The 14,679-nt window shown below is 45.4% G+C and overlaps 1 protein-coding gene across 1 annotated transcript in view; it reads left to right on the top strand.

Moving 5' to 3' along the window:
• The window catches only part of PPM1H (protein phosphatase, Mg2+/Mn2+ dependent 1H), a 255,422-nt gene that overhangs the window by 224,665 nt on the left and 16,078 nt on the right, over positions 1-14,679 (top strand). Inside the window, exon 9 of the mRNA XM_055327916.1 lies at positions 5,907-6,058. Within this exon, the coding sequence (XP_055183891.1) occupies positions 5,907-6,058 (152 nt within the window). The remainder of the gene's footprint in view (positions 1-5,906; positions 6,059-14,679) is intronic.

Genomic DNA, 14,679 nt, shown 5'->3' with positions numbered 1-14,679 from the left:
AAAATGTGAATGACCAAAGTGGTTTTGCCTACACTCTAAGGAGTGGAAGCGGGTCTCAGACCCAAGTCTTTTGCCACCAAATTCAGCGTGTGTTTCAGAATCGCAACAGAGAATCTGGACGCTGTCTTGGGGGTCTGCCAGAATGCCAGCATGGAAATAATCTGCTTGGTTTACAGGACCACGAGGAAATATGCTGCAGTTTTCTTTCTGTTGTGGGGTAAGCGCCATATTCAGTGTTCTATAGGTTGAGCGGTTGGGTTGGCTCCGTGAGGTAGAGAGGGTAAGATTTTGTATTCTCCTTATTTTGTAGCACCCGTTGGCATCCTTCGTCTTGAGAACTCTCTGGCTTTTCTGCCAAGGACACTATTGAGAGTCCCAACCACCGTTGTTTTAAATGCGATTGTAATGGAACCCCCAAGGCCCCCGAGCCCCCTCTTACTCCTCTCCTTCCACCAGCTGTCTTACTTTCAGGTGTACTGCCCTGAGGTCAGTGCCACAAAGAATAACATGTGCTACGTTAGATTTGTAGTTTCCTTCCACTTTATCCCATTTGATCTTTATAACAGCTTTGTGACAGAGGTAGAGCGGGTGCCATCACATTTTTTCCACTTTTTATAAAGATTTATTCCTTCATGAGAGACACAGAGAGAGACAAGTAGAAACACAGGCAGAGGGAGAAGCAGGCTCCGTGCAGGGACCCCGGTGTGGGACTCGATCCCGGGTCTCCAGGATCGCGCTCTGGGCTGCAGGCAGGCGCTAAACCGCGGAGCCACCCGGGCGTCCCTTTTTTTTTTTCCCCCAATTTTTAAACAATGGTTTTAGCGATGAGAAAATTGAGGGCAAAAGAAGATAAACGGTTTATCTCAAGTCTCAAAGCTGGGGAGAAGCAGAACCTGAAGTGAGGGCTTCTGATAACAGACGCGGGGCTCTTGTGTCCCGGGAAGGCCAGGCCTGAGCAGCGGGAGCTCGTGGGCCTACGCTGAGGGCTTAGAAGGGAAAGAGAAGGTCGAGAGAATCTGCGGAGCTGATGAAGCCGTAGGAGCTGTGCAGGGCGTCCTGGAGAAGCCGCCGAGGCTTAGCAAACGGAAGAACTGACGGGGTCTTGTTGAAAAGTGGCTTCAAGAAGCCGGCGGCAGCTGACGCGCCTGCGGGCTCTCTCCACGTCCACGAGGCTCCTCAGTAACGGAGCAGAGAGGCGGAGGCACGTTTTGCACAAACGCTGAATGCGCCGAGGGGGGTCCTGGGTTAAAGGCCCGGGGCTTGTCCCGAGCTCCGTTGAGGACGCGTCGCCTCGCCTCGCCTCGCCTCGCCTCGCCTCGCCGCCGGGGCACGTCAGCCGCAGCTCCTCTGCTCCCTCCCTCCGCCGAGGGGGGTTTGGTTAGCGGCTCCGGTGAGGACACGGAAAGAAAAGGAGAGAGGCTGCTGCTGCTATTAAATACCCGCACCCTGCCCTGTGGCGGCTGCTCGGCTGAGGTAACGAGCTGCCTGCGCGGGCGCCATGTCGGCGGGCCTCTGACGGGATGGCAGGCCCGGGTCCCCCCCGCCCCCCCCCGTGCTCTCATTGACCCTTCCCTCCGCAGGCGCGCCCTGGAGATGGGCCCTTCACTACGGACAATTCCGCGAGGCCCAGGGAGGGACGCCAAGGGCGGCTCTGGCCGGCGCCAACGTTGGGGGCAGGCGGGAGGACCGGCCGCTGTGTGCTCACCGGAAGGCAGGACCGGCCGCGCCCAGCGAGGCAGGTGCTTCCCTTGGTGCTTCGCCGGGACGTTATACCAGATGCTGAGCCTCGTGTTGCCGGGACGCCACAGGGCACCTGAGACCTTCCCGGGCGGGCGGCGCTTACAAGGCAGGCCCCGCCCCCACACTCGGGCTGGAAACACCCAGCGTCCACTGAAGGCGCTGACGCCCCGGCTCGGAGCCCCAAGTCTGAAGGCCAAGGTGGGCTCGAGTCTAAGCGTGTCCGGGGGATTCTCCGGCACGTGAAGGTTCGGGCCTGATCCGGTGGCGGAGACGGACAAGGGGCCCAGACGCGGACGACGGGGAAGAGCCGCGGAGGACCCCGCCCGCAGGGCCCGCCCGGGCCGCGGGGGCAGGCGCTGCGCTCGGCTTTCCTCAGGATGGCGGGGGCGGGGGCGGGGGCGGGGGCGCTGCACCCCGTCTGACACCACCCCCGCAGGAAGGAGCGGGAGGCACGGAAGGGACCTGTGGGAAATCACCCCACTTGTTGAGCTCTTTGTTCAAGCAGCGCCTTCCCCTCCCGGCAGGCCTCCCCTGGCCGCGTCTTCTGAAAGGACCCTCTTGTCATTCTTCTGGCTCTGACTCTTCTTCAGAGCGCCTGGCCCCTTCTGACATTGGAGTGTGGGTCTCACCTGCTCGTGTAGAAGCTGTGAGGGGCGGGGGCGCCCGGGGGGCTCAGGCAGGTAAGCATCTGACTCTTGCTTGCGGCTTCGGGTCACGATCGTGGGGTCATGAGATCGAGCCCCGCGTTGGGGTCCACGCCCAGCGCCCCTCGCCCTCTGCCCCTCACCCCCCCCAAAGACGTGGTGAGAGGGGTTTTGGTCACTGTATCTGCGGTGCCTGGAAAAGTAGTGAACACGTAGTAAGTGCTCAAGAAACACGTAGGCAAAGGCGCTTCCAGGAGGGCTTCCAGGGGCGCAGACGGATCCACCCTGGCCCCACCTCTCCGCCGCTCAAATTCTATTGCTTTCAAAAATGCATGGATCTCAAAGATTCCTATGGCCTTTCTCTCCCTTCTTGGAAGCTGGGAACCTGCGAAGGAGCCACAGGGAGCCCCGACCCTGCTCCCCTTCAGGCGCGCGGCACATCTCTCCCCTCCTGGGGCCTGCAGACGCTCTCCTCCTGGTTCCCAGGCCTGGGGGGCCTCAGAACCATTAGTTTAACGAGAGGCTTCCTGGAATATCCAGAAGCTATTTATGCAATGGAAGAGGGAACTTGGGAGAGGTGAGTGGGGGAGTGTGGTCTGATTGAGGAAGGCCAGCAGCGGCTTCTGGGAGGGGAGGTCAGGACTCCGGAGCCCGCCCGAATCCTTTGAAGCCCTTGCTGTCCTGCCCTGCAGCCCAGTTTTTTGAGAGCTTTTTCACAAAATGTTCTGCATCATAGGTTAACGTATAAGACACAAGCTGTAAGTGGAAAGTTGGCAGAGTCCTTTGGAAATTGGCTAAAGGGCAGGAAATAAAGGGTAGCAATAAAAACCTAAAAGGATGTTAATTGGGGAGTGCCTCAGGGAACGGGGTTGAGACCAGCTTTTTATTATTTACATTAAAAATACTTGAGAATGGTTTTGAAGGGATTTTTCGTGTTAGCTAATGAAACAGCCTCGAGAGCTGTGTGCGATGTGAACAGTGGAGTTAGGGAAGGATTCCGTTTATGGAGGGAACTCAGGAGAGCGTTCTCTAACGTGTACCAGTCCACACCCATTCTGTCCGCTACGTTTCCATCTGGGTAGTGGGCAGGATAACTTGAGCTTAAACGACTCAAATCTCTACACATTTTTGGCCAGCAGGAAGCACGGGAAGAGATTCCCACACCCTAAACCCAGGGTGGTCCTGAAATCTAATGGGATGTTGTCTTCAGACCTAGACATCTTTCTTTGAGAAGGAGCTAGAAGGCAGATGGAATCTCCTATTTAGCTGCAGGCGTAAGATTGGAACCGGAACACCTGACATCATCTTCCCACCTCCCATAGCACTTTCTATTCTGTGGAGCTCAGATTTTCACAGAAATACATTGCAGATACACCCCAATAAGAAGCGAGCAGTGGCTCTGCAGCAAAGTCCCTCGCATACTGCAAATCCCAGCACAGTGAGCCCGGGTGAACTTGGGAGCCCAGGGCCGACCTTGGCCAGCCTCTAAAGCCTGCCTCAGAGCACGCTGTGGGTCGGAGGCCACCAAGCCCTGGATCCCCTTGTTTGCAAGCCTGGGCCAAGAGCAGGGTCTTCAGCCTCGAGGCTCAGAGCGCGGTCCACCCTCAGGCCTCACAGGGAGTAAGCTAGCCATGCAGCCTCTCCGGCCACACCCCAGAACTGAGTTAGAGCCAGCATTTTAGCAGGATCCCCAGCGGATTCCCAGGCACATTATTAGCATTCGAGAAGCACTGCTATTAACACTTGTGACACCCAGGAATCACAAGAAGATTTTTAAAAGAGGATTTGGTTGCTTACCCTACAGTTTGAAAACCGGACCACAAGGGTCTGGTGGCCTGAGGGTAAAATTCTGGCCTTTGGGACATTCCAGTCTGCTGTAAACCTAAGATTCCCCTCGTTGTTTTCTTTGATTTGACCTCATACGGCACAGGGGCTTCTCTAGGAGGTAAACTTACCCTTGAAGTGAACAGACCTTTTGTGAAAATGTTAAAAGCCCGAACAGGGGGATGCCCCCGGGTGGCTCAGGGGTTGAGCATTGCCTTCAGCTCAGGCCCGTGACCCCCTGGGGTCCTGGGATCGAGTTCCCACATGGGCCTGCTTCTCCCTCTGCCTGTGACTCTGCCTCCCTCTCTGTGTCTCTCATGAATAAATAAAAATCTCTTTTAAAAAGCCATTCCTGGATACCCCTAGAGTTCTCTTCCCCTGGGTGTAGGCCGCGCCCTGGGCTGATAGCTAATTGTTCCCGTCTAGTTAACAGGCCACAGAGGCGTGGTACCTGGAGGCTGCTTTTCATTTGCGCTCATTTTCCAAGGGCTCTGGGTAGGTGTGTAGCATTTTGTCGGTTTCCGCTGCCGGGTGTAGGCTGTTAGCCCACAGGACCACCCTGTGTCTGGGTGTCACGGGCCTGAGGCAAACCTTTCTAAAAGGTAGGAAGCTTGGCTTTCAAAATGTGGATTTGAGCCTAGGTAGGCCTCTCCGAATTGAATTCTCTCTAGATTTGAGATGCCCTAACAGTGACTGTGTTGTGGGCCACAAACTCCTTCCTTTCCCTGCCCCTCCGCTTTCACTACCGCTTTCACTCAGACTTGCTTTTATTAGGATGGGAGAGAGAAATGAGAGAGCCTGAAGGCACTAGAAGATTGACAAAACTGACCCTGTCCTTAGCTCCTGACGTGGGGCATGCAGGACTGGTTCTGCCAAATTAGGAGGGAAGAGCTATGAAATCCCAAACTCTTTTCCTGCCAAAATTGGGTGACAGTGGAGTCGTGGCGCAACCCAAATACCGTTTCATTTTTATTCTTACTGGTTTTGTCAAAGTTGTTCTGTTAAATTCTCAAAGAATTTAGATGGATATTGAAATATCCAGGTCATTCCAGGTAGTAGAGATGAGGAAGGCTTCACATTTGCCAAAATCCACTTTGGAGATTCAGACTTAAGTGTGTGTCCTTTACAATTGAGCTAGATCGAGGCCCCTCAACTGTGAGTGTAGCGTCTGAACCCTATCCTTACGTGAGAGGAGTCCTGCCCCTTGGGCCTCAAAGAGGTAAGCCGAAAGTAATTCAAGTGAGCCCATCAAATAGGTGTGTCTCCTTAGTCCTAGACAAATACATACGGAGCAACTGGTAAAGATCCGAGGCTGGCCTCATTTCCCTGCCAGACAGAGCCCAGGAGCAGGGAAATGTGCCATTCATCTTTCTCCTTAGAGCACCTGGCACAGGGTTGGCCCTTAGTATTTGTGGGATGGATGTGCAAAGAAAGGAAAGAGGCAAGCCTCTGACTGCTCTCCTGGCTAGCACAGTGTTGTCTAACTAGGTCTCCGGCATTACATTTTCAATTAATTCTTCCTTGTCAGCTGTTTAGCCGCCGCCCCCCCCCCCACCGTGCACAACCAAGAACCTTACAGTGCATATCTAAAAACCCCTAGGCTAAATGGGAAAAGAGAGAGGAATTCAGAAGCTAATTTGTTACAGGAAATAATATGCTCCCAAACCTCTTACGTAGGAATATTCCCATTCTTCTCAGGTAAGAGTCTACGATCTCTCCAAATATGAGCATGGAGCAGATGATGTGCTGATCTTGGCCACTGATGGACTCTGGGATGTTTTATCCAATGAAGAAGTGGCGGAGGCCGTCACTCAGTTTCTTCCCAACTGTGACCCAGATGACCCTCACAGGTTTGTGCATTTCTATGATCATAGGGTGGTTCCTCAAGCCAGTTTTTATGGTGTGAGGGAAATGAATTCTATTCTTTCCATTTTCATCATTCATGATTTGCTATAGAGCTGATATGGATGAATTAGGAATCAAACTGCAAAAGGGACAACAATTACTTATTAGAAGTACTCAGCCAAAAAAAAAAAAAAAAATCCTCCTTAAGTTAAACCCAGATGCAAATGGTAAAGAATTTGACTTGTAGGATATTTCAGCAGCATGTTTTTCACAATCTTCATCATTCCAAAGTGAGAATAATTCAATTTGTGATCCTCCTTATAATACCAAATGCTCCCAGCATTGATTTTTATCCATTGGGAAATGATTTCTTTTGTGAAACACTGGGAAAGGAGAGAAAGATTAGAAGAGGTTTTCTTTTGTAGCATAATGACAGTGTAAATATCCCGAACAACTCTAGGTGACTCTCAGAAATAAACAGGAATCCCCTAGGGAGAGAGGCAGCTTTCACTTGGAACACAAGGAAACAAGTCACCATGAGTAAAAGCCAGTAAAAACAGCAGAGAGTGGAGTGGAACCTATAAATACTTCATTCTTGAATTTATCAGTCAAAAATAAGAATATTTTAACATTTCAGAAATGTTTTTAAAAGTGTTAAAAATAGGAACAAGGACAAGAGACCATACATTGCACAGATTTTAAAAATAAGGAAGTAGAACTTCTGGAGATGACAAATATAAGAAATAAGAATTAGGGATGCCTGGGTGGCTCAGTGGTTGAGCATCTGCCTTTGGCTCAGGGCATGATCCTAGAGTCCCAGGATCAAGTCCTGCATCAGGCTTCCTGTATGAAGCCTGCTTCTCCACCATCTTCCTATGTCTCTGCCTATCTTTCTGTATCTCTCATGAATAAATAAATAAAATCTTAAAAAAGAAAGAATTAAAAATTCAGTGCTTTAAACAGATTAGAGACAGTTGAAGGAAACACTGGTGAACTGGAAAATTGATCTGAATAGTTAAGAATATGGCTGAGAGAGACAAAGAAGAGGAGAAATGTAAAATGAGATTATGAGACTAGGGGAATGACCTAAAATGCTCTCACAGAATCCCAAAAGTAAATACTGGAGATGAGAAGAAGAAAAAGTTCCAGAATTGTTGAATGATAATAAACTGAAGTTCTAGAAAGACCAACAGATCTCAAGCAGAAGAAATGAAAATTATAAGTAGATATTTCATAATGAAACTAAAGAACTTCAAACAAACAAAAGAATAAAAGCAGCCAGAAAGAAGGCAAAACAGATCTATATAAATAGCATTTAGACTGAAAGCTGACTTTTCAGAAATAACAACAATATCCAAAGGATAGTGGAGTTCTATCTTTAGTTGTCTAAGAATATTTTATTAACATGAAAGTTTTTTTTAATATGTATGAAAGAATTTTCATATGGAGTAAAAACATAATTAAAGAGGATAAATTACAGACATTCTCAGTCAAAACACAACCTGAGGAATTTTAATGCCAACGAAACTCCTCAGAAGAAAATTCTGAAGGATGTACTTAGATAAGGAAATGAAATGATCCCAGATGGAATATCAGAGAAGTAAAATGGATTATTAAGCTGGGATCTTAGTAAATTTGTAGATACACTGGCTATATAAAACAGAAACAAGGATGTCTAATGTGTGGTCCTAAAAATTCTAGAATCAAAATATTAACTAAAAACAGCACAATTGGCAGGGGGGGATAGCAAATCAGCTACAGTGTGTGGTGATTCTATCAGAAAAGAGGTTCTCTTAAAAGATTTAGCTTTAGACTCTGTGTTTAAATAGCTAAGAAAACTACAAAACAAACGATGTATAACTTTTAGACTAATCAAGGGAGAGAAAGCCTACATAGATTCAGAAACCAAACTTCTAAACAATTTATAAATCAAAAATACATAATAAAAATTAGAAATTACTTGCATTTGGGTGGGGCATGTCAGTGATGCAGTGGTTTGAGTGTCTGACTCTTGGTTTTGGCTCAGGCCATGACCTCAGGGTCACGAGATTGAGCCCCATGTTGAATTCCATGTCCGTGCAGAGTCTGCTTGAAATTCTCTCTTTTTCTTCGCCTCTCACTTGTGCTCATGCTCTCTCTCACTCATTCTCTTTCTTTCTCTCTCAAATAAGTAAATAAATCTTAAAAAAAAAAAAAAGAGTAAAAGAAATTACTTGGGTTTAAATAACAGGAAGAATACTACACATCAAAACTTTAAAGGCTAAATTTCAAGCCCCCCCCTTTTTTTTTGGTCTAATTCAATGAGCTACGCATAGATGAAGACTCCACTCACCCCTGACCTGCTAGAAGAACCTACATCTCCTCCACGTCATAAGATAGCTTTTTCCAAAACTCCCCACTGTATCACAAAGAACCCCTGGCCACAAGCTCTAGACTCCTTACCACAGAGAAAGATTTTCTCAGAGAAGGACCCTGAGGGCTGACTTGTGTTATGGAGCTATTTCTGCCTATATTATCCACATAAACACGTACATAGACTTTTTATAACTTCTAGATTCTAGGAACCAAAGGATGGAGCTATCTACTCGTGGACCATGTGTTCTTTTCCTGAGTGCAGGCATTTAGTAAACACCTGTCCTAATTTTAAAGTTCAGCTCTGCGGTCCTTATATCAACAATAGCATCTAATTTAAGAAGTGAAAACAGCACAATAAACACAGGAGAAGCGGTGGAAGGAAAAAATTAGAGATGAGAAAATAGAGAACAAATATTCTATAAAAATAAATGGTAAGTGAATTCAGTAAAGTTGCAGGATATAAAAACAGTATATAGCAATCTGTTGAGTTTCTCTACACTTAACAAACTAGCAGAAAGAGAATGTAAGAAAACGGTCCCATTTACAATTGCATCGGAAAGAATAAAATACCTAGGAATAAATTTAACCAAGGAAGTGAAGACCTGTACTCTGCAAAATACAAGAGACACTGATGAAAGAAATTGAAGATGAAAAGAAACGGAAAACATTCCATGCTCATGGATTAGAAGAATAAATATTGTTAAAATGTCCATACTCCTCAAAGCAATCTACAGATTCAGTGCAATCTCCATCAAAATACCAAAAGCATTTTTCACAGAACTAGAAAAAATAGTCCCAAAATTTGTGTAGAACCACAAAAAAACCTAAATTGCCAAAGCAGTTTTGAGAAGGAAGAAAAAAGGTATCACAATCCCAAATTTCAAGATGCACTACAGTGCTCGCTTCAACAGCACATATACTAAAAACAAGATGCACTACAAAGCTGTAGTAGTCAAAATAGTATTGTCCTGTCACAAGAATAGACAATTGGGTCAAGGAACAGAATAGAGAGCCTAGGAATAAGGCCACATATTAATTGGTCAAATAATCTACAAAGGAGGCAAGAATATACAATGGGGAAAAAACAGTCTCCTCAATAAATGATGTTGGGAAAACTGGACAGCTACATGTAGAAGAATGAAACTGGGCCACTTTCCTTATACCATACACAAAAATAAACTCAAAACAGATTAAAGACCCAAAACCATAAAACTCCTCAGAGAAAACATAGGCCGTAAACTCTTGGCCTTAACAGTATTTTTCTAGATGTGTTTCCACAGACAAGGGAAACAAAAGCAAGCAAGCAAGGAAGGAAGGAAGGAAGGAAGGAAGGAAGGAAAAGAAAGAAAGAAAGAAAGAAAGAAAGAAAGAAAGAAAGAAAGAAAGAAAGAAAAAGAAAGAAAGAAAAGAAAGAAAGAAAGAGAAAGAAAGAAAAAAGAAAAGAAAGAAGAAAAGAAACCATTGGGACTATATCAAACTAAAAAGCTTTTGCACTGTGAAGGAAACCATCAACAAAATGAGAAGGCAACCTGCCAAGTGGGAGGAGATTTTTGTAATATTTGGTATATCCAATAAAGGGTTCATATCCAAAATATATAAAGAACTACCATAACTCAACATCCCAGGGGAATGAAAAACAATTAAAAATGGGCAGAGGGGGATCCCTGGGTGGCACAGCGGTTTGGCGCCTGCCTTTGGCCCAGGGCGCGATCCTGGAGACCCGGGATTGAATCCCACGTCAGGCTCCCGGTGCATGGAGCCTGCTTCTCCCTCTGCCTGTGTCTCTGCCTCTCTCTCTCTGTGTGTGACTATCATAAATAAAAAAAAAAAAAAATGGGCAGAGGGCCTGAATAAGCTTTTTTCCAAAGAAGACATACAGATGGCCAACAGACACATGAAAAGAAGCCCAACATCAGTTACCATCAGGGAAATACACATCAAAACCACCACGAGATAACACCTCACATCAGTCAGAATTGCTAGCATCAAAAAGAATTGCTAATATCAAAACATGTTTGGCAAGGATGTGGAGAATAGAAATCCTCATGCACTATTGGTGGGAATATAAATTGGTGTGGCCACTATGGAAAACAATATGCAAGATTCTTCAAAAAGTTAAAGATAGAAACACCATATGATCCAGTAATTCCACTTCTAGATGTTTACCCAAAGAAAATGAAAACTCTAGATCAAAAAGATATATTCATTCCTCTGTTTATTGCACCTTTATTTACAGTAGCCAAGATGTGGAGGCAACTTCAGTGTCCATTGATGAATGAGTAAAGAATATGTGGTGTTGATATACACTGGAATATTACTCAGCCATAAAAAAGGGAGGATGAAATCTTGCCATTCTCAACAACATATGGACCGAAGGAATATGCTAAGTGAACTAAACTGAAGAAAGACAGATACCATATGATTTCATTTACATGTAGAATCTAAAAAACAAATGAACAAACAGAAACCGACTCAAAAATACAGGCAACAAACTGATAGTTGCCAGAGGGGATGGGAGATAGGAGGAACGGGTGAAGAGGATTGAGAGTTGCAAACTTCCAGTTATAAGATAGATCATGGGGAAGAAAAGTACAGTATAAACAGTGTAGTCGATAATATCATAAGAACTTTATGTGGTGACAGATGGTAACTATCCTTATGGTGAGCATCTCATGATATATAATTATCAAATCACTATGTTGTACACCTAAGGCTAATATAATACTATATGTCCACTACACTTCAATTAAAATTTTTTAATGATAAAGCCAAAGTTTATTTTTTAAAGCAACTAACACATTAGAAAATACAAATGAAAACCACAATGAGGGGGATCCCTGGGTGGCTCAGTGGTTTAGTGCCTGTGTTCAGCCCAGGGCATGATCCTGGAGTCCCAGGATCGAGTCCAATGTTGGGCTCACTGCATGGAGCCTGCTTCTCCCTCTGCCTGTGTCTCTGCCTCTCTCTCTCTCTCTCTCTCTGTCTCTCTCTGTCTCTCTCTGTCGCTCATGAATAAACAAATAAAATCTTTAAAAAAAAAAAAAAAACAGCACAATGAGATATCATCTCACCCATCAGGATAGCTATTTAAAAAAAAAAAAAAAACGAAAAAAAAGCAGAAAATAGCAAGTAGGTGAGAATGTGGAGAAATTGAAACCCTTGTGCATTACTATTAACGTAAAATGGGATAGCTGCTATGGAAACCAATACGGTGGTTCTTCAAAAAAAAATAAACATAATTATTGTATGACTCAATAATCCACTCCTGTCTATATACCCAAAAGAAGTGAAAACAGAGAGTTAAACAGATATTTGTACACTCATGTTCATAGCAGCAGTATTCCCAATAGCTAACACATAGAAGCAACCCATATGTCTCCCAGTGAATGAATGGATAAGGAAAACATGGCAGATAATGCAATGGAGTATTAATCAGCCTTCAAAAGGAATGAAATTCTCAGACATGCGACAAAATGGGTAGTCGGTGTAGGCATTGTACCAAGTAAAATAACCAGTCACATAACAACAAATATCGTATAATTCAATTTAATGGGGTGCTTAGAGTAGTTAGATTCATAAATTCACAAAGTAAAATGGTTGTTGCCAGAGACTGGGGGGAGGGGAAGGAAAATATGTGTTTAACGGGTGCAACATTTCAATTTGGGAAAATGAAAATGTGAGGATAAATAGTGGTGATAGTTGTATAAAAATGTGAACGTACCAAGTGCCACTGAACTGTACACCTTTAAAATGGTTAAAGTGTTCAATTCTGTGTTATGTATATTTTACCACAAACAGTTTCTCAAATAAGCAAACTTGGAGAAAAAGCTAATAAATTAGATAAATTTCCCGTAAGACTAATCGAAAACAAGGGTAACAAATAATATTTAAGAATAAAAAAACAGTAATATCTCAGACACAGCAGCAGTTAGATGTGACAATATTATGAAGATATACAAATTCTTTCATAGGTACGTTATAAAGATATCAATCTTTAGAGTCAGTACAGTTATAACCAAAGTTCCAGTGAGGTTTTCATGTAGCTTCATAAGGTCATTCTAAGATGTATATGGAAAAACAAAATGCCAGGAATGTTTGTGACATTTCTGTATGGGTCTTACCCTTCTAGATATTAAGACAAAGTCAGAACAATTGAAACGGTGTAGAGAACATTAAAACTGAATCCCTTCTTCACACCATAGACTAAAATCAAGCCCCTGCAAATTACGACTTACATGCGAAAGGCAAAATAAATACAACTTATAGAAAATTGTTTGGAAAAAAAAATTGTTGGGAGAAATTGTCTTTATGATCTTAGCATAGAGAAGGATTTCTTAAAGAAGACCCAGAAAGCACAAACAATAAAAGATTGATAACCTTGACTGCATTAAAATTTGCAACTTCGGTTCTTCAAAAGACAACATAAAGAGTAAACTGACAAGCCATGAACTGGGAAAAGATTTTTGCAACTGGCATAAGTGAAGAGGGATTCATACCCATAAAATACAATGAACTCTCACAGGTCAATAAAGGAAACACAAACAACCCATTAGAAAAATAAGCAAGAGCCAAACAGTCATGACACAGAAGAACACTAATGTCCAATAAATAAATGCATTTTTAAAACACTCAAATGCAGTAAGCAGAGAGGTACAAATTAAAAACATGAGGTAACGGCAGATGGCCTTGTGAATTTGTAGACAGGCGGATGACATGTTGGCGTACCTGGGGGAGTCGGGATTTGCCTGTCCTGTGACTCAGAAGTTCTTCTCTTGGGTCTGTGCCCTGGAGCACTGGTTCAGCAAGTGTAGTCCTTGGGTCATGTGGCATCGGCAGTATCAGAAAACTTGTTAGAAATGCAAATTCCCAGGCCCCATCCCAAATCTATCAAATAAAACTCCAGTGATGGGACCCAGCAGGTTGTGTTTTAACAGATCATTCAGGCAATCTGGTGCTGGTGAAATTCCAAATGAAAAGATAATACACAGGGACGCCCGGGTAGCTCAGTGGTTGAGCGCCTGCCTTTGGCCGGGCGTGATCCCGGGGGTCTTGGTGTCAAGTCCCACGTTGGGCTCCCTGCATGGAGCCTGCTTCTCCCTCTGCCTGTGTCTCTGCCTGTCTCTGTGTCTCTCATGAATAAATAAATAAAATCTTGAAAAGAAAAAAGATAACCCACAGAACTGTTTTTATTACAAAAGCTGGGATCAACACACATGTCCAGTCACAGGATGGATAAACCAAGGGATGCTTTACAGCTCAAAAGGAACAAACCAAAGATGTGCTCGTTTGTGGGGAAGAATCTAGAAAAACAGGATGTTGAGTTTAATAAGGAAGTTACAGAAGAATATGCAGATGATGTCTGCGTGAAGTAGAAGACTAGCCCTGTGTCATTTGGGTAAACAGATACTAAAGCTATAATAAAAAAAGCAAGAGACTTAACCCCAAGTTCAGGACCGTGGCTACGTTGGTAGAAGGGGTGGCAGGCGGGGAGGAAGGTCCGCACGTCGCTGCGTCTGCATGTGAACTGGGAGACACAGCTTGGCCTGGCGCTCCCCTGCTCAGAACCTCGTCGCACTGTGAGTCCAGCTCCTGGTCCTGCCCCGTAGGCCTGGGCCTGGGCGAGCGTCCTTAAGCTGCCAACGCCTCCGGTCCCTCCTCTACAGAGGGTGGGCTTCCCTGGGACAGCCCCGAACCTGAGGGCCAGCGGGCGGGTGCTGTTGCTGTTCTGTGTGCAATGCCGTCCGTCTACACCTCGTATACCCCACAGCAGAAACTCCTGCAGGAAAAACGTGAAGGTGACGCTCTTTTGCCTCTTCCACTTGCTTGGTACCCAAGTGTTTGGATTCTTTTATTTGAGCTTAAATGCATTTTTCTTCCGTTGAGCTTTTAGTTTTCATGTGATGCTTTATATCCTGCTGGTTAGCAATGTTCTCGTTGGTTTTCTCTCCCGTGATTATTTTTATGAAGCCTCACAAAGCCAGCTGATAGGTGCGAGGGCCCAGGCGCCAAACTTGGTTTGAAAATCTCTCCGAGCTCACGTGGGTTTGCTCACCAGCCAGCCCACCGCTCTCCATGGCAACAGACCTGCCCTCCAGGGGCTGGTAACCTCTGCACAGTGTTGTCGCAGGGCAGGTGGGTACCGCTGGGGGCAGGTGCATGCCGCTCAGGGCAGGTGCGTGCAGCTCAGGGCAGGTGGGTGCCGCTCAGCGCAGGTGCGTGCCGCTCAGCACAGGTGGGTGCCGCTCAGCTGCAGGTGCATGCTGCTCGGGGC

This window comes from Nyctereutes procyonoides, unplaced genomic scaffold, assembly GCF_905146905.1.
Source record: "Nyctereutes procyonoides isolate TBG_1078 unplaced genomic scaffold, NYPRO_anot_genome, whole genome shotgun sequence".
NCBI classification, from domain to species: Eukaryota; Metazoa; Chordata; class Mammalia; order Carnivora; family Canidae; genus Nyctereutes; species Nyctereutes procyonoides.
This window is presented reverse-complemented; position numbering and strand designations above follow the sequence as displayed.